The 24,477-nt window shown below is 40.2% G+C and overlaps 2 protein-coding genes and 3 pseudogenes across 6 annotated transcripts in view; 3 read left to right on the forward strand and 2 right to left on the reverse strand.

Moving 5' to 3' along the window:
- GGPS1 (geranylgeranyl diphosphate synthase 1) overlaps positions 1-9,498 on the forward strand; it is a 9,963-nt gene extending 465 nt beyond the window's left edge. The window contains exons 2-5 of one of the 4 annotated variants that reach the window (XM_015596266.2): positions 204-323; positions 1,431-1,523; positions 3,772-3,842; positions 4,093-9,498. In XM_015596266.2, coding sequence (XP_015451752.1) covers positions 1,454-1,523; positions 3,772-3,842; positions 4,093-4,854 — 903 coding nt within the window. In that variant the 5' untranslated portion in view covers positions 204-323; positions 1,431-1,453 and the 3' untranslated portion in view covers positions 4,855-9,498. Of the gene's footprint in view, positions 1-6; positions 160-203; positions 418-1,430; positions 1,524-3,771; positions 3,843-4,092 lie in introns of those variants that run through there. The other 3 variants (XM_006920729.3, XM_015596267.2, XM_006920730.3) reach the window with 3 other exon arrangements.
- LOC112470068 lies at positions 3,181-3,299 on the reverse strand (annotated as a pseudogene).
- Positions 9,499-12,837: 3,339 nt separating the features above from the next.
- Positions 12,838-12,956, reverse strand: LOC112470064 (annotated as a pseudogene).
- Positions 12,957-15,353: 2,397 nt separating this feature from the next.
- TBCE (tubulin folding cofactor E) overlaps positions 15,354-24,477 on the forward strand; it is a 58,638-nt gene continuing 49,514 nt past the window's right edge. For both annotated transcript variants that reach the window (XR_003042810.1, XM_006920731.3), the window contains exon 1: positions 15,354-15,459. The gene's annotated coding sequence lies outside the window, so the exon portion shown is untranslated. The remainder of the gene's footprint in view (positions 15,460-24,477) is intronic.
- On the forward strand, positions 22,123-22,241 carry LOC112470056 (annotated as a pseudogene).

Genomic DNA, 24,477 nt, shown 5'->3' on the forward strand with positions numbered 1-24,477 from the left:
CAGGGAGGTAGGGGACCGAGCGGGGCGGAAGGGGGAGTCTGAGCCGAGAGGAAGCGGGAGCTTCGTGGACCCTGCGGCTCTGCCGACAGAGACGACCCTGGAGGCATCTCTCAGGCAGTTTTCTCCAGACCCGTCATCTCCCGGAGTTTGAGTCGAAGGGTAAACTGCACTTTACAGCTGCGCTTCTATTTATATGTCTCTAGATAGCCGCTCCGAAACCAGACCGTTCCTCTGATGTTCTCACCTAACACGTTAGAAGGCACTTTCCGTTTTTCGGTCGGTTCTTCACGTATTTATTGAGATCCTACCACGGGGAAGAATTGGTACGGCTCCTGCCTTAGTAGACCTCTAAGCCTAGTGAGACAGATGGGTATTAAATAAAGTGGACACGCAAGCGCGTATGAAATTGCAACAGCGGTGAGTGCTACAAAGGAGTTACAAGGTGATAGAATCACAGGTAGGGAATTTGGCGTAGGAAGCTAACGGAAGGCTTTCCCGAGCAAATGAGGATCGACCCGAGAGTTGAAGGGGTGGCAGGAGTTAACTAAGGAAACAGCCTTCCAGACAGAATAACATGTTGGAAAGTCTTGTGTCAAAGGGGAACTTGTAAAGTATGAGCAGTGGGGGGACGCAAAATCTCACAGGCTTTAAGAGAATATTTTTAATGACGATCGCATTCAAGTAAATGAATGTCTTAAATCAGAATCTCTGAAATGGGTCGATTATAGAGAAAATGCAGGAGCGTTTTCCCCTAAATTTTAAATATATAAAACATGCTAATTTGTCTTAACAGTTACAGGAAAAAAAGTACGTTTACTGATATATGTAATCAGTCAGATATATAATGATCTAATTCTGTGGATTTAACATTGATTTGATGTCAACGATTTAAGCCTTTTATGGTTGAATAAATAGCAAAGGCTTAATATAAATTTTGTAACTTAAAATCCAGGTGAATACTTTGGCCAATCACTTGATCAAACTTTTTTTAATGAGATATAATTTTCGTATCATATAGTTCACTCATTGAAAGTATACAATTTGACAGGTTTTAGTATACTGACAGGGTTCGCAGGCATCACCACGACCTAATTTTAGAACATTTTGGTGCCTCCAAAAAGAAACTCCATACTCATTAGCAGTCACTCCTCATTCTCCCTACCCCAATCCTAGGCAATCATTAATCTACTTTCTATCTCTGTAGATTTGCCTCTACTGAACATCTCATATAAATGGTATCATACGATACGTGGTCTTTTGTGACTGGCTTCTCGCCGTAATGTTTTCAAGATTCATACATGTAGAATTTTCCTTAAAAATGAAACAAAGTCTACCTTTACAAAAACATCTTGAGACACAAATTTCTTTGCAGTTTGACACTCGAAGATAATTTCGTTAATGAGAGCATATTTGTTTCTCTTTTTTAACAGATCGGCTTTGAAATTCAGACACAATGGAGAAGACTCAAAAAACAGCCCAAAGAATTCTTTTAGAACCCTACAAGTACTTACTTCAATTACCAGGTAGTACTTCAGTAACTAAATACGTATAGGGTCATTTTTAGAGTATTGGTCATGCAAACGTTAGCATACAGAGGTTAAACTTGCCAGCTCTTGAGACTAGTGCCTCTTAGAAACTATTTGGGCACTTAAAAGTATCAAGCCAGACCTTAGAATCTAGTCAGAGGAAAAAAGTATTAAAACTGCAGCACCTGTAAGTTAAGTCGTTGTCTGTTTTCTACATACATTTTCCATTTAAGGTGATAACCTATGAGAAAAATGATAAATAGAACTTTATAATTCTTTGTTCTTAAAAGGAACAATTTTGAGATACCCTTTAAAAAACATACCATTATGTAACATACTTAAAAAATAAAATACTTAAAACGTTTGATTACCTCGTTGGAGGTTTTATTCTTTACGGATGCCACACATTCCTGTTCCCTATTGCATAGCTGTCAGGGAAATCTGTGCCAATTTGTACAGTAACGAAAACCTTCACTTACTTTCCACGTTCATGTTTTCTACTATGAACGCACACACTGCAGTTCTTAGGCTACTAGGGTCTTCCACTGAGAAACATGACACTTTCTTCCACACTCTGCCCATGTGTCGCTGCACTGCTTTGTAACCCGTTGGCAAACACTGGCTGGAAATGGGCTGCCATAAAACACGCCAGTTATCAGTACTGGCAAGAGTCTAAAGTATCTCCCGTTCCAGAGACTCTGCCACTCTGCAAAGCCAGGACTGCCTATCATTACATTTTAACCACAATGGTTACCTATGAAATTAACTTACTCTGTAACAATTCTTTTAGTCCTCATTATCTAAAAGTAATATTTTAAGCCATTAGATTACATATTTAAAACTCATTGGGTATCTCACCTTTTTTAACTGAATATATTGTTGCATCCTTGACAAAATATAATCTCAAAGGATTTCCCTAAATAGGAAATTGCATTATGCATAATAAACCTATTTTTCAGTGTTACTAAAATGATTTAAAGGTGGACCAGACCATTTATTGTTACTCTTGCTTATAAAAGGTTATAATCATAAATAATTGTTGGTATTAGAATTTTCTGAAATGAATGAAATAGAATGACTTTTATTTATGTTTGCTTTTTTGCCCTAGTGCAGGGCCCCAAGCCTTTGCAGTGGGAGGTGGAGGGTGGAGTTGGGAGTGGAGAAGCTAGGCTACAGAGAGTTGATAATGTTAAGATTTTAAAAGGGAAATAGTAATTGTGTTAATTTTGAGGGATCTCTGTGACTAGTGCCTATTGGAAACGATTTGAGGGCTTAAAAATATCAAGCCAGACCCTAGAATCTGGTCAGAGGAAAAAAATATTAAAACTGTGGTACTTTTACGTTAAACCGTTGTCTGTTTTCTATGTACATTCTGAAGTAGAAGGAAAATGTGGCTCAACCTGGATTGTCTGTGTTCTTTGTCTCCTAAACTTGTTTGCTAAAGCAGTATGGGTCACTTTGCACAGTTTTGCATTGTCAGTATGGTCCAGTTTGTATATTCATTTGTCCGAGTGATCGGTATAAAGAAAACATAGATAGGACTTAGAATACTGTTTTTGTTCACTAAAACTTTTATGTAACTATTTTCCTGAAACCTAAAATTAGGATGTTACTGTGCATGCAGGAAACATATAGAACATTTTTATCTTTTTAACACCTACAGCACCTGGTCTTCCTAGGTGGTCTCCCATCCAAGTACTAACCAGGCTTGACCCTGTTTAACTTCCGAGATCAGAGGGGATCAGGCTTGCTGAGGGTGGCATGGCCATAGACGGTGGTGGATAATTTTAAGAGGTAGTTCAATAGCAAAGTACATTTCATTAGAAATACCTAGTGTTCTCTGAATATCTTCTCTGAAATGGACAGTGCTAATTAACTGCTGCTAACTAGACGGGCTTCCTTTTCAAAAAAGGAATGAATTAGACCAAAATTTCTAAAACTTTCATTCCATTCCAAAATCGTTGATAAAAGTTAAAATTAAAGTAGTGGGCTTGCTAGCGGGCCACTGCAACTTTAGAATGTCTCTTTCCTGCCCTGATTTTAAGGTTGTAGGTTTTAGAATGTGAATTTCGACAGAAGGAGCCAGTAGGGGCCCAGCAGGAGAAGACACAGGCTCTGCAGTGGATAATGGATTGATGGCGCTGGATTTATCAAGTCTGATCCATTTTAGGGGAAGTTTCTGAATGTGTTTTTTATAATTAAGATGTTAATTAATTTATTGCCAAGTTTTATTCTTTAATTGCAGGTAAACAAGTGAGAACCAAACTTTCACAGGCATTTAATCATTGGCTGAAAGTTCCAGAAGACAAGCTACAGGTATTTAGGCAATTATAACCTTGTTCTTAACCCCAAGAAATTAATGTGTCACGTAAAAATACTCCTAGCTCTTACTTCCATTTAATGCTCATGCAATATACTGTTTTATATTGGAGTTGCTAAATAATTATTAGTTTTAAAAACTTAGAAACCTGAGAACCCTTGTAATCTGTTAATATAATTAGATATTTATAAGCTGTTTTGGATAGTTAAAATACGAAAAAAATTTTTCAATCGCCTTTTTTGTTAGATTATCATTGAAGTGACGGAAATGTTGCATAACGCCAGTTTACTCATCGATGATATTGAAGACAACTCAAAACTCCGACGTGGCTTTCCAGTGGCACACAGCATCTATGGAATTCCATCTGTCATCAATTCTGCCAATTACATATATTTTCTTGGCCTAGAGAAAGTCTTAACCCTTGATCACCCAGAAGCAGTAAAGATCTTTACCCGCCAGCTTTTGGAACTCCATCAGGGCCAGTGCCTAGATATTTATTGGAGGGATAACTATATTTGTCCCACTGAAGAGGAATATAAAGCTATGGTTCTGCAGAAGACCGGTGGACTCTTTGGATTAGCAGTAGGTCTCATGCAGTTGTTTTCTGATTACAGAAGTGATTTAAAGCCACTACTTGATACACTTGGGCTCTTTTTCCAAATTAGAGATGATTATGCTAATCTACACTCCAAAGAGTACAGTGAAAACAAAAGCTTTTGTGAAGATCTAACAGAGGGAAAGTTCTCATTCCCTACTATTCATGCTATTTGGTCAAGGCCGGAAAGCACCCAGGTGCAGAATATCTTGCGCCAGAGAACCGAAAACATAGATGTTAAAAAATACTGTGTATATTATCTCGAGAACGTAGGTTCTTTTGAATACACTCGAAATACTCTTGAAGAGCTTGAATCTAAAGCCTATAAACAAATTGATGCACTTGGTGGGAACCCTGAGCTAATAGCTCTAATAAAGTACTTAAGTCAAATGTTCAAAGCAGAGAATGAATAATACATTAAGTCATTCTAGATTAGGCCTGATAGCTTATTTTAGTTGATTTGGGGGGGGGCGGGCAGTGTGTCTTTTAGTCTACCTTTTTAAAAATTTGGACCTAGGTGTTTGTCTCAAAACTGAGTGACTAGGGGTGATGTAGGTGAGGTGGTCGCAATTCAGAACCACTCTCTACAGGTAATCATCATCAAACAGAGTCAAAAGGAGCTGCATTTAATTAGGCCTAATTTGAACGTCAGAATGTGCTGTATTGGGTCCTTGTGGCCTACTCTGCCGTGAATGTTCCTGTCAAAAAAGAGACTTCAGCTTCCAGGAACTTTTATCCAGATTCTTCCTAACTGAAATATGGGCAGCTCCCAATTCATCTACCCCAGTTCCAAGCGAGGCACCACTTCAGGCCACTTTCTGTTCGCTAGCTAGCTCGAAGACCACAGAGCCTCCTTCCTAAATGTTGCTGCGTAGAAGAATATCTGTCTCCTCCCCGGAAACGCCCTCGCTGAAGTCTCCCGTGAGCGGGCTGACAGTGACAAACAGTAAGCATGCGCGTCCTTTTTCTTACCCCCTTCCTTTCCCCTTTCTTCCTGCCAGGCAAATTCTGCTCTTTAACCGAGGAGTCTCCTTTACATACTAGCCCCAATTCTTTCTTTTTTCTTCCTAGTGTAACTGGTGCCCCAAAACTGGTTAGTATCTGAAAATAGCAGTGTCTTTCCATTTAGGAAAGTACATGGGAAAGTATTTTAAGAAGGAGCCTTAAAACCTTTGTATATTTTCCCATCAATAGTAGTAAGAATTATAAAAGCTGTTGGCTCACTTCATGTAGAAAGCAGGGGGAAGTGGGTTTTTTTTTTCCTTCCCAGGCCCACTGCCCTCCCCCAAGGCAGTTGGTACTTGAACGGGAAGGGAAGTAGACATCTTTAATCTCTACCATTAAAGGGAAGAAAAGTGTGAACCTGAGAGCTAGTGCCTGAAGGCTACGCTATTAGGCACTAACATTAGCTTTATAGGGCCTTAACCCTCACCATTCCTTTTGTGTAATTTCCAGCCCCCCCACCCCACCCAAGCCTTCTGTGGTCCAAAAAAGGTCGGAAAAAAATCATGAATCCTGTGTGGAAGTGTTACTGCCATCACAAAATGAAAGTTTATATTTCTCGGAAACATTGTGTTTTCCTCGATTGGTTCCTATAGGATGTTATCTGAGATCTAATCACCAGTTCTTGTATGAGAAATTTTCACCAAAGCACTCAATGTAAACCTTTTTGAAAAGTCAGGTATGCCTTTACTAATCCTTAAGATAATTTGAATCTTCCATTTTAATTAATACAAGAGTATTTGTGCTACATTATGGGAATTTGAATTTTGTGCTTGTGGACCCATAACTTAGAAAAAAAAGCTTAATGATTACTCAAAAACGATCTAACGCTAACTATGTAGACAAAATGTTACTTTTAAGATAAAGACCGCTTAAGTAGATTATTTCTTATCTGATGAATTTAATTTCAGCCTGGTGCTATTCATGATTCTTTTGTCATTTTTATCTTGCCTTTAAAGGTCAGTGATGAATGCTGAACATTGAATTGGGGACTTATAAAGAATCATTTTATCTACTGAATAATCAAAAATCCATTCTTTTCACTTGAACTGCAGTCACAGTTAATACAGAAGAAAACCAGAATATAATGAGTAGTTTAATGTAGGAATCCCCAACCCCCTGGGTCCTTACCAGGTCAGTGGCCTGTTAGGAACTGGGCCACAGGGCAGGAGGTGAGCAGCAGACAAAACTGTTTTTGCAGCTGCTCCCCAGCGCTAGCGTCACCGCCTCAGCTCCACCTCAGATCATCAGGCATTAGATTCTCATAGGAGCACCGGTCCCTGGCGCCAAAAAGGTTGGGGACCACTTGGTATTAATGTACCTACTTAGGTTTCAGTACAGTCATTTTTGTTCTGCATAAAGGAATATCCTGTGGTAACCCAAGTAAGAATTGGATTTTGTCATTCTGAAGACATATAATTTTAAAACATTTATTTTCACAGTTTCTAGTCTGTGATGCTTAATAAAAAATATTATTTATTTGCAAAAATCAAAAGAATGAAGTCCGTTTGTGTTGCCATAAAATACTTTCTGACGTCAGCAAGACTAAATCATCTCTGGTCCACTCTATCAACGACCTAACTCGACTTTGTTTCCTTCTAACCTGTACCCTGTATCCTTCACTTCAGGGAGCCTTTCGAGAACTTTCTCAGATCATTCTCTTCTCTGACCCCTCTCATCCTGCCAGTTCCCAATCCTAGATGAATCCAGCCGAACACATTCTTTGTTTCTCCCATGTTGCTGAGTGCTGCTGGGAAATATTTTCAAAACTATTGTAGCCATTGCAGGTTAATGTATTACAGCCTCAGTAGCCCTTTTGTTTGTCATCTAATTCTGATGGAGATTAAAAATTTGTCAATCTAAAGTCTCCCGCTGCTTCTCCACTCTTCTCCCAGGAAATGTAAACTCTTCTAAATGTCCTCCCCTCTAGGTCTGTCTTCACATAGTCTGCCTTTCATCATGAAAAGTTTGTCCTGCTCTAGGCCAAACAAACTCTCCCATTCTTGGTTTTCCTTCCTTTCTGCCTCTTGGGGACGAATTTCATCCCCTGCTTTACATCTTCAGGATTTATCCGTTGGGTCTTGATATCAGCGGACCGAGGGAAAGGAAATGTACGTTTACAAAGTACCTATTTGGTACCAGATGTTTTCCGTTTTTCCTTTAAGCGTTTAATGAGCGGAGCCAGGACTTTGAATATGGGACAAAGCACTTTGCTCTTACACAGTTGGCCTCCCATTCCATATGCGCACTTAAACGTGTTTAAAACTTTGGAAAGCACTAGCCTATTGTAATAACAGTTTCCTTTCTATAATTTCTCCCCACTCCAATCTATCCTTCACACGCCAACCAAAGTTGTCTTTCAAAGCACAAATCTGATTGTCATTCTCATGTTTTAAATTTTCTTTGCATCCCCAATAAGGCCACCTGTAAATTCCTTGGCATACTGTATAAAGTTTTCCAAAAGCGGAGCCCCAGCCTACCTTGACTAGCCATATTTCCTAACGCTTTCCTCTCCCACACACCTTATGCTCTGCCTTGATAGAATGCTCATCACTGCTGAGACAGTCTACTCTCATATTTGTGCCTGTGTGCTAGATCCTTTGCTAGGCTTTGGAGCTGTACGAGTGTTAGATACTATCCCTTAACCTAATGTGCTTTTTCTGTAATAGAGACTGGTAAGTAAATAGCCAATTATTAAACAGTATTCTTAGTGCTGGAACCAGGGCCCCTAATTACTTGTTTACTTGTCTGCCTCTCCCATCGGATTGGAAAATCATTAAGGACAAGAACTGACTTATTCAGCCTGATATTCCCAGTAGCACTTAAATATGTATGAATGAATAAATTTACTTGAAACTAATCTCCCACCTCTCAAGGGTTTCATTTAATATGTAATGTAAAAAGATCATAAACTTCAAATGTTAGCTTTTATGTTAATGTGGTTCTTCTATCTCTCATTCTTTAACAATTCTTATTCAGCATTCTCTTCCATTCTGAAAGCATTCTTAGACTCTTTACTCTCCCAGTTCTGTCTGTAATTACCATTATATCAAAAGACCGGCTTCCTCAAATTCAGATTCTGTATCTATAACTGCCTATTCACCTGAGTTTTCTGTTGTCACCTTGAAATAATGTAATTAAAACCAACGTACACCTTCCGTCCCATCCCTCTACCAATCCAGATAGTGGTAAGAAACCATTCTCCCCCAGCCTTTCCTATCAGCGTCCTCACTGTTTAAGTGATCCAGGAATGTGTGATTTTTTTACCCCTGCCTCCTATATCTATCCAGTCCTCCCAGGTCATATAGTTTTGTCCTTTGAGATGTCTCTTACCTGTCGCCTAGTTTCCATTTTCCCTGTTCATTGAGAACAGGCTTTACTGCTATACAATGAAGAGCTGATACTTCGTGGCCGAAATACAGAAAAAGACTGATGATAATGGACACCAAAACAATGGAAATTCATGTATAACGCAATTGTCATCTGGCTCTGCAACTTCTACCACTTCCAGTTGGCTAACTGCAGATTTCCTCTGGTATTTCATTAATCATGTAATAATGCAATCTCACATTTTATGTGATTCGATACATTGGACCTTATAAGTAGTATATAGCATAATTTTATTGTATTCTGTACTGGTTGTTAAAAATATACAATAGTGCAATAAGCAATAACATTAGCAATGTAAAATTTAATAACCCATTAGTTCAAGTTAATTGTGTAGAATATTTCATGACCATTGCTTAATGGGCATCTTTTCATAAAGACATCCTGGAAACATTGGTACCAATAACTCACGTACATTCTTTATAAAGCACTCTATGCTTTAGGAGAATGGCCATTTTATCATCTTTGAATTACTTTTGTTACTGTACATAAAAAAAATATATCTGAATCTCTGAGAATTGGTATAATGAATAATGGAATCTATTTGGACCCAGTGGGGGAGACGGTACTGATGGAAGTCTGTGAAAGTAGGTTTAAGTCTTACCAAAACTTGCACGGTCACTTAATAGAGATTGCAAAATGGGAATAAACATTTGAAAAGGAAAAAATTTAAAGATTTTTAGCTTTAATCAATGATATTCTAACGTGTTAATATTTTATAAGAAAAATGATGTCTTAAAGCTGTCAGATAAAATCAATTAACTATAAAAAATTAGACACGTAAAACTAAAGGAAACTGAAAATGAAACAAAGTAGCAATTCCAAGAGACAAACAGATTCTCTAGCAAGTTTTATGAAAACGCTTTTGTGGTTTGGTAACAAGTGAAATAACAATTTGTTAAGGGTGTTAAATGTATGTAATCCTAAACTTGGCCACTTTAGGTCCACAAAGCTCTAGATTGAAGATAAATATTAAATTATAGCATTCACTGTGTGACTTAGCACTAAAGATATAAAATATATGTAATTATAGACAGTATTATATGGCTTAGAAAAACATTGAATATAGTTGCTGATAGTTTAGAGAAAGCTAAGAGAGGATTCAGCACCGTGAAGAAGGTCATTAGTGTTAAGAGAAATTCTGTATGTGGCCACGCCACCCTGAACAAGCCGGATGCCGTCTGATCTCGGAAGCTAAGCAGGGCCAGGCCTGGTTAGTACTTGGATGGGAGATAGGCATAAAAAATTTTAAAAAATAATAATAATAGATTGTAAACTGACAAGGTCCTTGTAATCTGTGAGGTCAACCGAGGGTTGCCTCGCCTAAATAAGTAAATATTAAGAGAAATTCTCAATTTATTGAGACCAAAATCACCTTATGGCTATCAATTTAATGAGGAAGTTGTTAGAAGAATTTATTGGAGTTCACTCTGTTATATCATGGCTCACAGGAATATCATTTAGCTAGTGATTTCTGCAAGAAAGAAAAAATTATTTCCTCCTGGCTTGGAATACCATCAAAGCCTGTATGGATAATTAATGTCCTTTGTATTCCTGAAATCCTGTCTCTTCTTCAGCCCAGGTTGCCCCAATTAGCAAATTAACCTTAATTATATGCTTTCATTTCATGCCACTGTTCAAAAATTATTTCCTTACAGGACAGATACTTGAACTTCACTGTCAAAGCTATAATCCGCTTCCCATCTTATCTCCCAATATCCCTTTACTTCACCTGAGCCTGCCTGTTTCATTCTCACCTAAAGACATTTTCCAACTTTCATGCCTGTACTAATATACTTGTTTCTAAAATGTTCCCCTGCCACCCATTAAATCTGCTCTAGGTTGAATTAACTTGCTGAAGACATTGTTTCCAAATCAGAATGCCTTTATAATAACAATAGTAACGATGTAACTAAAAGAAACAAAGCACACCGTCCACCTGAATAGAAAATGAGTAAGAGAATGGCCTTTAGATAAGTATTTAGTAGAGACCTTAAAAAGCAAAGCTTAAATAATGGCCTTTAGTTAACTAAGGTAATAAGTATCCATTAAAAGGCATAAGACTGACTCAGTAAAGGGTCTTTTTGTTATTACCAACAGATGAATTGTTCTCTGATAGCGAGATGCTAACTCCATTAAGGCAGCTGGAAAACATTTACTGGGGATTTATAACTGTGTCTCCAACTTGAATAATGTACTATCCATCTCTTTAAAAAAAAAAAAAAAACAGTTATCTTGGACCTCAACTGTTGACCTAGGTTATTTTTGTTACACTGTTACTTATATACATAAAATAAAACAAGGCATAAGCTCCTATAAGGGGACCTATAAGGGGACACCTTTGTTGTTTATTGGCAGTTTCCCGGTCCTAATTCTTCCTAATAACGTGCTTATTTCGTTTTGGTGAATTACCTCTTCCCAGTTGTATACAGCCAAGGAGGGTACCCTGCCTTCCCATACAGAAGCCCAAGGGTGGCAGGAAGTCGCTCATCCTTCCTCCCACTGCCCAGCTGTCAAAGGGAGATTGTTGACTGAAGAAAACTGTCGGAGTCCACTCATCTGGTAGCAGACTGACCAAATGGCTAAACAGTACTTGCTGTTGTGGTTCTTTTCTGGTTCTTGTTCTGTCTTGGTTCTTTGTCCTGAACCTGAACCTGGTGCTCCCTCTGAGAACAAGGCGTAGCAAGAGAGGCTTGCACTGTACACCCGTTTATTACTTTTGATTTTTGAAGCATGTGAATGTTTATTCAAATATTAAAAGCAACAATAAACAAGCACAAAATAAAGCACCAGTAAACAACGTGGCCTAGCCAAGTTAACACGTAAAATTAACCTTCACAACCCAGCATGCCAACAGGAAAAGCTGCATGTCATAAGGTGCCACAAATGTCACTGTGAGGCTCACAGTGAAAGGCTGACTCCACCTTGTGATGGAGCTGGAAGGACAGATCTGGAAGATTCTAAAATGTTACAATGAGAGAATTAATATGTTTTTTCTTTTTATTTTTTTTTTAAATTAGTTTCAAGTATACAGTACATTGGTTAGACACCTATATAGTTCGTAAAATGATCCCAATTGCTCCCTCCCCTGACCCTCCACGGAGCCAGTGTATCCCTGCTGACTGCATTCCCTAGGCCGTGCTCCCCATCCCCGTGACCATCCATCAGCTACTAATTTGTACTTCTTTAACCCTTCACCCCATTCTCCCAGGCCCCCTAACCCCCTCCCCTCTGTCCGTCACCAAATTGTCCACTATATTTGTGAGTCTGTTTTTGATTAGTTCTTTTTATTCCTTAGATTCTGCATATAAGTAAAATCATATAGTGCTATTCTTTCTCTGACTTAAATACCTTCTGGGTCCATCAAAGCAATGTCCTTTTCCATTCCCTTCCTTTTAATCTCTGTGTGTCTTTCAATCTGAAGTGAGTCTCTTGTAGGCAACATGTAGGGGTCTTGTTTTCCTATCCATTCATCCACTCTGTCTTTTAGTTGGAGCACTTAATTCTTTTCCATTAAAGTACTTTTTGACAGGAATGTAGTTATTACCATTCGTTATTCCTGTTTTTTATAAATGTTTTTTCTTAAAGAAGTCCCTCCAACATTTCAGGGAATCCTCTGGGCTGAGCGACCTCTGTTATCCAGTTTGATGATGTCATGGCAATGGTGGCGCTGTGTCCACCCACTGGGAAGAGGGGCGCTCAGCAGGGAACAACAGATACCGCCGGCACTTCTGTACAGAGCGAGTCTTACCTCGGCCCTCACTCTGACAACTCAGTGTCCCCCAGTAAGTCCCTGGTGCCCCCCTGCGCGCAGCCAAACCAGCCCTGGTTCTCAGAGTGAGCAGGTCCGTCATCGCGAAACTCCGCTCGGGGACATGGCCCCTTTAAGAGTCATGTGCAGCTGCCGCAGGCTCTGTACAACACAGCTGCTGGAGACAAAGTGTGGACGTGCACATAGAAGTTGTTTGGGATGTTTTTGGTAGCGGAAATTTGTTTGTTTGTTTTTACGCCTACAGCACCTGGTCTTCCTAGGTGGTCTCCCATTCAAGTACTAACCAAGCTCGCCCCCGCTTAGCTTCCCAGATCAGACGGGATCGAGTGTGTTCAGGGTAGCGTGGCCGTAGACGATTGCTTTTTTTCATACAAACCTTTTTTGAATGTCCTTGTGAACAATTATCATAGCCTCAACTCCTACAATGTCCAGTCGGACACTATGAAATCAAATAAACCCTCTGAAATTGTGTCAGCTTAACTCTGAGCTTACTCTTCCTTTAAGTTACTCTACAATACCAAAGGGCTTCTCTACTGAAATAAGTGTCATGGTCCCAATAACAAAAGTCAAAGCAGACGTCATTGAGAGAGTGTGTAGCACGGGAAGAGCAGAAGGCAAGACCTGGTGCCAGCGAGGGAGCAATCGAAGGAATAAGAAACCCAGGAAGGTAGAAGACACCAGGTCGTTGAAAAGAGAGAATCTTAATTCGTGACCCATGGACACCTTTGGGGTCCATTAATGGGCTTTAAAGGATTAAGTAACTCCCTACAAGAATATGCAAAATTTGCATGTATGTGAATAGCTTTCCAAAGATTTCCAAAGTGATTTGTATCTCCCTGTCCAAAGGAAAAAAACAAAAAGTTCATTGACTATGGCAATTGGAAGATCTCTTAACAGTTACTTAGCTTTGACCCTCAACTTCCTTTCTACTTTAACCCAGCTGTTTGGCTTCTGAGTCTACTATACCAAAACTGGTCTTGTCAAGGACACTGACATTTATCTTCCAAAACCTAGTAAGTCTATTTTATCTTACTTGACTCTGGCCTTTCTACTTTAAGTTGGTACCTTCTTAATCATAGCACCATCAGTTTCCTTTATCGCATCTAGTATAATCTGAAATTATGTATCATCTGTCCCATATGTTTAGGATATAAATATGTCTAGGACTGGAACATTGCATCCCTTTTTCACGGCTATATCGCCAGTACCTAAAAATAGTATTTGGTGCAGAGCTGGCACTCACTAAATATTTACTTAATGCATGATGAGACTCAAAGTGGATTGCACTGCAAATATTCAGTATTTTAAGTTTGAGCTTTTTCCACAATGGTTTAAATAAGATTTTTCTAACAGAGGGGGATAATTAACCTTAGCAACCTATGCTGTAGAGAAATCAAGGGACATGAGACCTTGGTGATTTGAAGTCACTGGTGACATTCGAGAAGGTGATGGAAGAATTGGAGGGAAAAGAGCCAGAAGGCCGAGCTGCAAAGGATTAAAGTGAGCGGGAGGTGAGGAGTGAGACAGGTTGTACGGACCTCTTTTAAGGAAAACTTGAGCAGAGAAAGCGCTTTACCGAGATGAACACGGTTGAAGCAGCAGTGCACAGGATCAATATGAAGAAAAAAAAACTGAAGGCAGGGAGGGATCATTCGTTCACTCTAGGCAAAACCGGGCAAGTATTGTCACAATTTAGTGGAGAGAAGAAAGTATTGTACAAAGAAAAGAAAAGCTGGTCTGAATTTGGTGGATGCCAATAATTTTCAAAAACTGGTCCTTCTCTGCCAAAAAGGAACCTAAAAACTTGGATGTTAAAAAGCCCACAGCTCCTTTCAGGTCACAGATAAGACTTAGCAAATAATTTATCTTTACTCTGCTTAAGTTTTTTTCTAAGATGGGACTAAAGGTGTCCTCCAACCTTCATTCGTGCAGGCTTGGCAAAAATAAACAGGGACAAACCCCATCTGATAAAGCCCATCAGAGACAAACCTGTAGTCTAACAAAGTTAGGTTTGTTAACTTGCTGGAACAAGGGAGGCCACACACCAGAGGGATTGGAGAGTCTTTAAAAAATGCCAGGGAAAGTGTAGGATTTGGAGGAGTGAAGGTAAGAATTAAGAGAGTTCAGGCCTGGGCTGTGAAGCAGGCTCCACAAAGTTGAAATAAATGTGGGATGCTACATCGGAAAACCTCGTACTTGAAGCTCTACACCTGGATGGGAAGAGCCTCAGAATGATCCACATGGCTCAGCCCCTCCAGGCAGAAGTGGGACCCGACAGACCCCACTGCTAGACGTTTACTTACACGTCATCTCATTTGATCCTAACAAATCAGAAGTATTTACATGAGACTGTCACTTAGAAATTGACATGACTACGGAATTTGCTTTTCCTATTATCGCTCTTATCATTCTGCCTTATGTTTTAGCTGGTTAAATTGTCTCCCCCCAGTTTTTGAGGCGTCATCACTATTCTTCCCTGTGATCACCACATGCTTTCTACCTGGTAGACTCAATAAACACGGAGCTGAATTTCACGCAGGGCTCTGTAACTCGCTTTCGAGATAACAAGTGAACGGGAACGTGAGCGTTCCTCGGGTTGTTCTGTCCTCTAGGCTCGGGGAATCGCTCCGGCAGCACAAGGGCGGGTGAGCGGCCAGGTCTCGGTAGGCCCACCAAACCGCCGGCTACCAGGTCCAGCTGACACCCGAGGCTATGCTCCGGCGGCCGTCGCTCACGCTTGCGGAGGCGGGACTTCCGGTCTTCCTCACGAAGCACTTCCGGCCGGGGCCGGAAGCTCTGTTGCGGGTCGGCGCGTGCGAGCGGCCGCCGCCCTGACCACCCGGCCGGCGGCGGGCAGGTGAGCGCCGGTGGGCCGGGGAGCCGAGGGGCTTGCGTTCCCGGCTGCCTGCGGCAAGCAGCCGCCCTGCTGTGCTCTCGGTGTTTCTTTCCTTTCCTAGAAATTCCTTAGAAACTTCCCAGGTAGCCAGAGCCAGGCGTTGCCTGCTCCCTGCGGCTTCGTGGGAACCCAGACGCGCGGGCGGGCACGTGTCCGGGTGCCGCGTGCGTGGGTGCCGCGTGCGTGGGTGCCATCAAATTACCCCCTGACCGGGCGCAGCAGGGTGGGCAGCGCCGCCCTGCGCTTCCCAGAGGCGCCTTACTCGCTTGTCCCTTTGGAAGAGATGGTGTTGCTACAGGCGACCAATGAGTTGGTGTCGCCTTAGAGAAACAGACCTGTCCTTCTTAATCACGTAACATTTGTGATGAAGGAGAGATAACTAAGTGGGTGGAGAATATTTAAAATTTTTACGTAGTGCTGACTACCGGCTGGGACTGCCCTAAGTTGCGAGTGAATCCAAGTGAGGTTGTTGACACCCTTTTCCCCAAAGAAACTACGGTCCCCCTGGGAAGACGGCTCACCAATGCCAGACTGTTAGGGCAGGACAGTTGTCAGAGGTTAAGAGAGCAGATTTCTCTTTTGTCTGACGTGCATTAATACAGCCATGGCCGCTGTTATTTGATAACCTCTCAACCTTTTTCATCTTTTTAATTTTTAGCCTTTCTGTATGCTTTTATAAACAACCTACCTCTGGGGATATATATATATATATTTTTATAAGTCAACAGTCTCTGCCTTTCGATGGGCAGGTTTATTGTACATGGTCATTGTCACTAGTGAGATATTCGTTCAGGCCAGAACCTTCGGAGTCATCCTTGACTCAGCCCTTGCGCAGCACATCGTGATCTATCAGCAGATCCTCTGGGCTCCAGCTTCAGAATTTATCCAGACTCCCAAACCCTTCTCGCCACCTTAACTTTTCCACGCTACAGTCACCTCTCACCTGGATGACTGCAGTACCCCCTTATCCGGTCTGCTTTTTCTTTTCTTCAGGCTGCATCACAGCATCTACAGTGATCCTTCTTTAAAAAAAAAAAAAAATCAAATTACCTTCCTCCTTTCAGAAAATCCTCCAAGGGCTAGCCATTTCACTCAGGGTAGAAGCCAGAGTGTTTAGAGTGGCCCCTGAGGTCCCATATGTTGCCGACTGCTTTGCCTCTGATGTCATATTCTCCCCTTTGCTCTGCTCCGCGGCCTCCTGGAGCACATTCTAGCCTCAGGATATTTGCACTCTGCCCGGAATGCTCTTCCCCAGTGTGTCCACGTGGTTCAGCCATTTAAACTGCCTCTTGGTGTTTTGAATACTTTCAGTGAGGCCTTGCTGTAGGTACCTTTCCTTACGTCGTCATTGCACTAGTCTATGTACTTAGCATCACATGACATGCCATGTGATTTGTTCATTTATCTGGTTTATTATGTTCGCCCCACTAGGATAGAAGTTTCATAAAAGCAGGCATTTTTCTGTTTCCTTTACTGCTAAACCCTAGTGCCTAAAACGGTATCTGGCTTTTAGGAGGCTCTTCATAATGAATGGATTTGGTCTTTTTCTACATCTTATACTTTGTACTTTATTTGCCTTTTTAAAAAATCTTTTTTCTTGCCTTTTTTTAAAATCGAAGTTTTGTTTTCACTTTTTCCCTTCCCATTTGGAAGATATATTAACCTATGTTCTCTATTTCTGTTCTTACAGTGGTTAACTTTTGAATTTTACTGTGCATACTTAATTGACTCCAATTCAGTCTTAATAGACTCTTAGCGCTGCAGAACAATATTGTTTTTACGTTTAAGTTACTGATTTTAAACAAGCTTCCTGGATCATCTCAATACTCAATTATTTTTGTAAAATGTAAATGTTCAACAATAAAGCTAGTAGTTGTTAGTGTTTTCCGGTGGTTTTGATCTTGTTTCTTTTTGGTTTATTGAAGTTAATTTATCATACATCTTAGTATGATATTTTTCCTATACTTACCACTTCAAAGTTTATTTTTTAAAAAGTATGTGATACTTTCCCCGCCTTAGCATTTTGTGGGGAAGTTTGCAAGAGAGTCAAATGAAAACAATATGCTGGACATATTAAGTGTGAAGTGAATATTACCCAGCAAGTAGGGGTGACCAGGAAAGGGGAACACCGGTTTGCCAGTTATCTGGAGTTGCTGCAATGACTTTGTAGAGAAGCGATTTGGAAGATTTGGTAGTATTCGAAAGCGTATAGTGAAAGAGCAAAACTTATTTGTTCATCAGTTTTATTAGTTTTCTTTCATATAGTTTTGTCATAAAAATTGTGGATTTGGTGTAGATTTAAGTCATTGGTGTTTGAGAGAGGAGAAGACATGCCTACAGCATCTTTGGAAATGACTAAAGCTTTTTGGAGGAGCTACTTGATATGATGTGACATAAGTTAGTATGTGAGGGCAGAGGACCTGTGGTAACAACTTGGTCACAGGCTGTGACATCAAGCATGAAGCACATGAAAGGACAGTAAGACTTTCTGCTCAGCGAAATAAGCCAGTCCCTAAAAGACAGATATGGTAGGATTCCACTTGAGAGATCTAGAGTCGTCAAGTTCATAGAAACAGAAGGTAGGGGCTGGAAAGGGAGGGATATGGGGCGTTCTTTAAGGAGTATACAGTTTCCGCTTTGCAAGATGAGAAGGTTTTGGTGATTGGTTGCACAACAGTGTGAATATAATGCCACTTAACTGTGCACCTAAAAAATGATCAGATGATTAATTTTGTTTATTTCAGCACAATTGCATTTTTTTAGACAGGACAGCAGATGGGTTTTGTTTAAAATTGGGCTAAATACTTGGAAATTGTTACATTTTCAGTGGTAATTTGAAAGCAGATGACATTTTCTCCCTTAAATATTTAAAGATATCCCCATGTTTAATCTCCCAACATGAACTTAGTGAAACCCTCTTACATTTCCCAACTTTTTCCCCCTAAGTTTCTTACATTTCCCTGGAAAGTTTGTTCTCTTACTTTCTACCCCCCATAATAGCTTCCCCGGGGCTAGACCCTCACTCTTGTCTGCATGGTTCTCCTGTCATTGAGTTTGATCCCTGTGTTCCTGATTTTCGGTCTGAGTGTTTTACTGTTAATCGTCTCTCTCAGTTAGACTGTAGGTTCCACGTAAACATGTCTTTTACTACCTTACATTCTCTGTGGCAGAAAGGTGAAGGAAGGACTCTAAGGACTCACCGCTGGTTAGTGCCTGAGCCAGGCTCACTACCGAGGGCTCCTAAATGTCAGTTAAGTGCGTTTCCCATGGAGGTTGAGTTTCCTACTTGTGGGTGTCAGCGTGTGAATGATACGTCAGACCGCATGCCAATTATTTTGGTATAATAGCGAACACACATTCGAGAAAGATTTGGGACAATACATTTAAAAAGATAATAGAACTCATACTGACAAGTCTTTTCTCTAATATTAATTCATCAAGTGCCAGTGCTTTTACCTTTGTTGTCTTGCATCAGACGTCTGTTTGGATCTCTTGGCTAAAGAAGGCAGGAAACATCACGATGAATCCGTCCTGTGAGCAGTGGGCTACCTTGATTAGCTCTGATGATGATCAGCCTCTGTTCTTCTGAACTTGTAACAGATTTCTTTGGATTTATGGAATATTTCCCCCTTATCTAAATGTAGAATCTAACATGATCTTAATCGAGGTCTTTATGATCAAAATGTCCACATTTGCTGTTTACGTTGAGCATTTGCGCATGTGATGGCATTTAATTCTCCCAACAGCCCTGTGAGGTAGGTCCTAATATCTGCATTTTACAGATGAGGAAACGGAGAGGTCCCATAACTAGCATGTAGTAGGAGAGGTAGAATTTCTAGCCAGCAGACTGGCTGCATATAATGTCCATATAACATTAGAGGGGAACAGATATGACCTAAATTCTTACGTATTTTTCAGCGTTCTTTCCACTGCAGGAGAAAGGAACCCAGCTCAAATGGATGGAAGCAGAAAAAGGAATTTAGTGGTTTATTCAACTGAGTTAATGAAGGCTTTTGGTATGGCCGGATCGACTCTGCTTTTCTGTTTGGCTTTATTTTCAGAGAGATTTTTTTCTGTGTAGTGGCAGAGGTATCCCTTAGCTATTCCAGGTTTAAGTGGTCCTTTTGTTTTACAGTTTTGGGAAAGAAAGAGATGGATCCTCTCTTTAAGGACTAACGTCATTTCCTAAAAGATTGGCTCTGCTTGGGTTAGGATTTTCACACATGAGCCAGTTGCTGGGTGCAAGGAAATGTCCTGGGCCATTTGTCCACTTCTCTAGTGGGTGAGTGGCAGTCCACCGGGCAGAGAAAATGCACTTCCCCAAAAGGGAGATGCCGGGCTAAAAAAGACAGTAGGTGAGAACCATTTCGGTGGCATAGATGGGACTCTTGCTCTTCGTTTAGGTGCCTTTCCTAGGTTAACAGTCTTCCATTAAAAAAAAAAAAAAAGTTATTTTTTAGAAGAATTGAATAAATTGTTAAAATTTTGAATTAATATCATACAGTTAAGGAAAATGAAAGTACATTGTAAAGTGCTCCATAATTTCATTTCAATAATTTGTTCTGCTGTCGATGCTGGAGACTCACCGCCTAATTCTTCTCATGCTCTCCAGTTTGCTCTGTTGGTTCTCTAAGATAAAGGCAGTCTGATGAAGCATGTGAACTCCTTGTTAGCGTGCTTTTAAAAGCAGAAAATACATAGGATTTCAAATGAAATCGATTATCTTCAAGTTGTAAAAATTTTTTAAAATTGTAATAGAATGATACCTGTCCACTAAATGACAGAATCTAGTGGCAGGTATAATAAATATTGTACTTGTGACATAGTGACGAATGTAAAATATTTTGAGAGATCTGTAATAGCTGCAATGTGATATAAAGTATTTGTGATCGTAGGTGCTGTTCACCCAACTGAGTTTTTTATCAATGTTCATGATTTAGGAAAACGCAAAATTTCAGTTACAAGTTAGTGAAAATCTTGGGTTAGAAGGTGCCGGCGAGCTCATGGACCTCGGGGAAAGAACGCCTCGCTTAGGCCGGACACCGCAATCGGCCTAGTTCCCCAGCTTCCTGGAGAGTGAGGGCGCCCTCCACTCGGTAGTCGCCCCAACTTCGTCTTTTGACTTGAACTACTTCTTTACCAGGCTTCCTGGATGCAGCCTCTGGTTTCCGAGAAACATCAGCTTGGACTGTCCCTCCTTTTTGGGGGAGCCATCTATGTTTCTTGAATCCATTGATGGCGGACATTAACCTTGACCTCCTTCCCTCTGAATTTCCGGTGGTCATGACTTAACCAGTGACATGTAGTCCCTCCCATCTTTTTTTCCTAATATGGCATATGTAATAATTCAAATCCTGGCCCGTCTCCTTTTTTCTTGTCTTCTCCAGTAATGACTAGCTCTATTCTAAAGTATTCTGCCTCTCACAGGAAACTGGGAAAATAGTTTGCAGTGGGAATCAAGAAAATGATTAGGATTGCGAAAAATGGATATTAAACTTTTACAAAGAGGAAAAAAATTTAGGAAACTATTGAAATTAGATGCTGTCGAGAAGAAAGAGCGTAATATATTACCAAGGTACTGGAGGAAATAGCCAAAAGATTTTAGGAAGAGATAACTGGCAAAAACACAGTAACTGAACTCATGGTCTCAAGTTTTCATTCGAGGAAGACGTATGCAATACCGTGACTGTCACTAAAATTGCCTGGGAAAGGCTCGTTATCGGAATGGAAATGCATGTCTTCGTGCAGAACAATCCAGTATAAGATTTGAGAGATGAGTGTATGTCAGGAAGACAGTTATACTTGTTTAGAGCCAGGAGTAGTGGCATTCGGGTGGCTAGCACAAAGAACAATAACAGGAGGAAGAGATAGAAGAGAGAGAGATCGTGCTGTATGCCATTTGGTAAGAAGAACAGAGTGGTCGCTTCTGATAGAGATTGTAAAAGTGGAACAAAACGAGATGGCATCGTGACGGAAGAGCTCAGCTGTCTTCAATTCTGCCAGAGGCCCGTTTCCCCTGGAAATGGCCTGATCATTTTTCTTTTTTCTTTCTTTTTTTTTTTTTTTTGACCATGTAAGTTCCTTGGATGAAACAAAATGAGAGGAAAGATTTCTTTGGAGGAAGAAAGAGGTGAAGTGGAAGAATTTGAAAAATCGTAGGAAAAGACACTGCCGTTTTTAAGTCTTCCCAAGCGAATCAAATGTCACATGTCATCAGATATGATCAAAATGCTGCTTTGACCATTAGGAAGTATATTTCGAAAAATGGGGAGGAACCATTGTATTCTTAATGATTCAATGTCCCAATTAAAGCTGGAGCAAATCAAAGCTCTGTGTAACCTAAAATATGGGGAATTAGATTTCAAATCAATTTTCAAATTGTGGTAAAGTACAGGTAACAGAATTTACCGCCATGTCTAAGTGCGCAGTTCCCCGGTGCTAAGGACGCCCACGTCGTCGGGCTCCTGTCACCACCGTCGTCTCCGGACCTCTTCCCCTCGCAGAACGACTCAGCCATGGAACAGCTCCCATCCCCTTGGCTCTCAGCCCCTGGCACCCGCCAATCCACTCTCCGTCTCCATGATTTTGACTGCTCGAGGGACCTTTTTAAAGTGGAGCCATAAGGTCTACGGCCACGCCACCCTGAACAAGCCCGATCCCGTCTGCTCTCGGAAGCTCAGCAGGGTCGGGCCTGGTTAGCACTTGGATGGGAGACCGCCTAGGAAGACCAGGTGCTGTAGGCGTAAAAAATAAGAGATAAAGGATTGTAAGCTGACAAGGTCCCTGCAATCTGTGAGGTCAACCAAGGGTTGCCTCGCCTAAAAACAAACAAATAAATAAAGTGGAGCCATACGGTATTTGTCCTTTCATGACTGGCTTATTTCACATGGCATACTGTCCTCGAAGTTTATCCACATTGTAGCATGTGGCAGAATGTCCTTCCTTTTTAAGGCTGAGTAATATTCCATTGTATGGACGGACCACATTTTGTTTATCCATTTGTCCCTTAACAGATGTGTGTTGTTTACACCTTTTGGCAATTTGCGAACAATAATTCGACGAACATGGGTATACAAGTATCTGCTTGCATCCCTCCTTTCAATTCTTTTCAAATTATTTTATTTGAGGAATTATGTAGTTATCCCATTGTTAAGACCATATAGAAACATTTAAAAACATTTTAAAATGTTTAGATTTTAAAAACATTTTTAAAATGATCAATAAACTAATAGAAGAATTAGCAAAGGATGTGAACAGGTAGTTCACAGGAAAAAAAACAAAACGAATAGATGCTCAGCTTCCCTCGTGAAAGGAAATGCAAATAAAATCCATATTTTACTTATTAGACTGACAAGTAACTGGAAGTTTGTTAATATCCTGTGAAGGGCAAGGTTGTGCTGATACAGGGACTTATATACTGCTATTGGGACTGTAATTTGGTACAGCCACTTAAAAGGAATATTTGTCCTTAGCTATCAAAAAAAAATGTACATCCCCCTTTTTTTAATCCATGGTTTTGCCTATTCTGGAAATTACGTATAAATGGAATTATACAACATATGGCCTTTTGCGACTGGCTTCTTTTATTTAGCATAATGTTTTCAAGGTTCTTATACATCATAGCATGTTTAATCCTTTTTATTGGTGTTCTACAATAAAATCTGCCTGGATAGTCCAAATTTTTGTTTAATCATCATTAGTTGATACAGATTTTCACTCTTTCTACTTTTTAGCTGTTATAAATAATTATGCTATGAAGAGTTGCGTTTAAGTTTTATATGGACATTTTCAATTTTTCTTGGGTATCCCAGGTGTAGAATTGCTGAATTCTGTGTCAACTCCATGTTTAACAGCTTTAGGAACTACCTCACCGTTTTCCAAAGTGGCTACGCTGTTTTATCATCCTACCAGCAGTGTATTGGAATTCCAATTTCTCCACATTCTTGCCAACACCTGTTACCATCTGTCATTTTGATTTTAGCGGTCCTAGTGGATGTGAAATGATACCTCAATGTGGTTTTGATTTACATTTCCCAGATAACTAAGAATGTGGAGCATCTTTTCATGTGTTTATTAGCCATTTGTATATCTTCTTAGGATAAATGTCTATTCAGATCTTTTGTCTATTTTTTAGTTGTCTTTTTTTGAGTTGTAGGAATTTTTTTTTTTTAATTTTTCAATTAGAGTTGACATTGTAATTTTGAGTTTCAGGTGTACAGCATAGTGATTAGATACTTATATAATTTATGAAGCGATTGGTCTAGTACTCAGCTGACACTATACAGTTATTATAATTTTGTTGACTATATTCCCGATGCTATACTTTACATCCCTGTCACTATTTTGTAATTACCAATTTGTACTTCTTAATCCCTTCACCTTTTTCACCCAGACCTCCAACCCCCCTCACATCTGGCAAGCATCAGTTTGTTCTCTGTGTCTACGAGTCTGTTTCTGTTTTATTTGTTCATTTATTTTGTTCTTTAGATTCTACGTACAAGTGAGACCGTGTGGTAATTGTCTTTCTCTGTCCGACTTATTTCACTTAGAATAATACCCTTTAGGTCCATCCATGTTGTCACAAATGGTAAGATTTCATTCTTTTTTATGGCTGAGTAATACTCGATTGCATATATGTACCACCTCTTCTTTATCCAGTTGTCTATCATTGGACACTTAGGTTGCTTTCATATCTTGGTTATTGTAAATAACGCTGCAGTGAACATAGGGGTACATATATCTTTTCGAATTAGCGTTCTAGATTTCTTCAGATAAATACTCAGAAATGAAATTGTTGGGTTATAGTTTTTTGCGGAACCTCCATCTTGTTTTCCATAGTGGCAGCACCAATGTGTGGTCCCACCACAGGGCACGTGGGTTCCCTTTCTCCACATCCTCAGCCAATGATTGTTGTTTGTGGATTTATTGATAATAGCTATTCTGACAGGTGTGAGGTGATGGCTGGTTGTGGTTTTAATT

The sequence above is a fragment of the Pteropus alecto genome, unplaced genomic scaffold, assembly GCF_000325575.1.
Source record: "Pteropus alecto unplaced genomic scaffold, ASM32557v1 scaffold189, whole genome shotgun sequence".
Taxonomy (NCBI): Eukaryota; Metazoa; Chordata; class Mammalia; order Chiroptera; family Pteropodidae; genus Pteropus; species Pteropus alecto.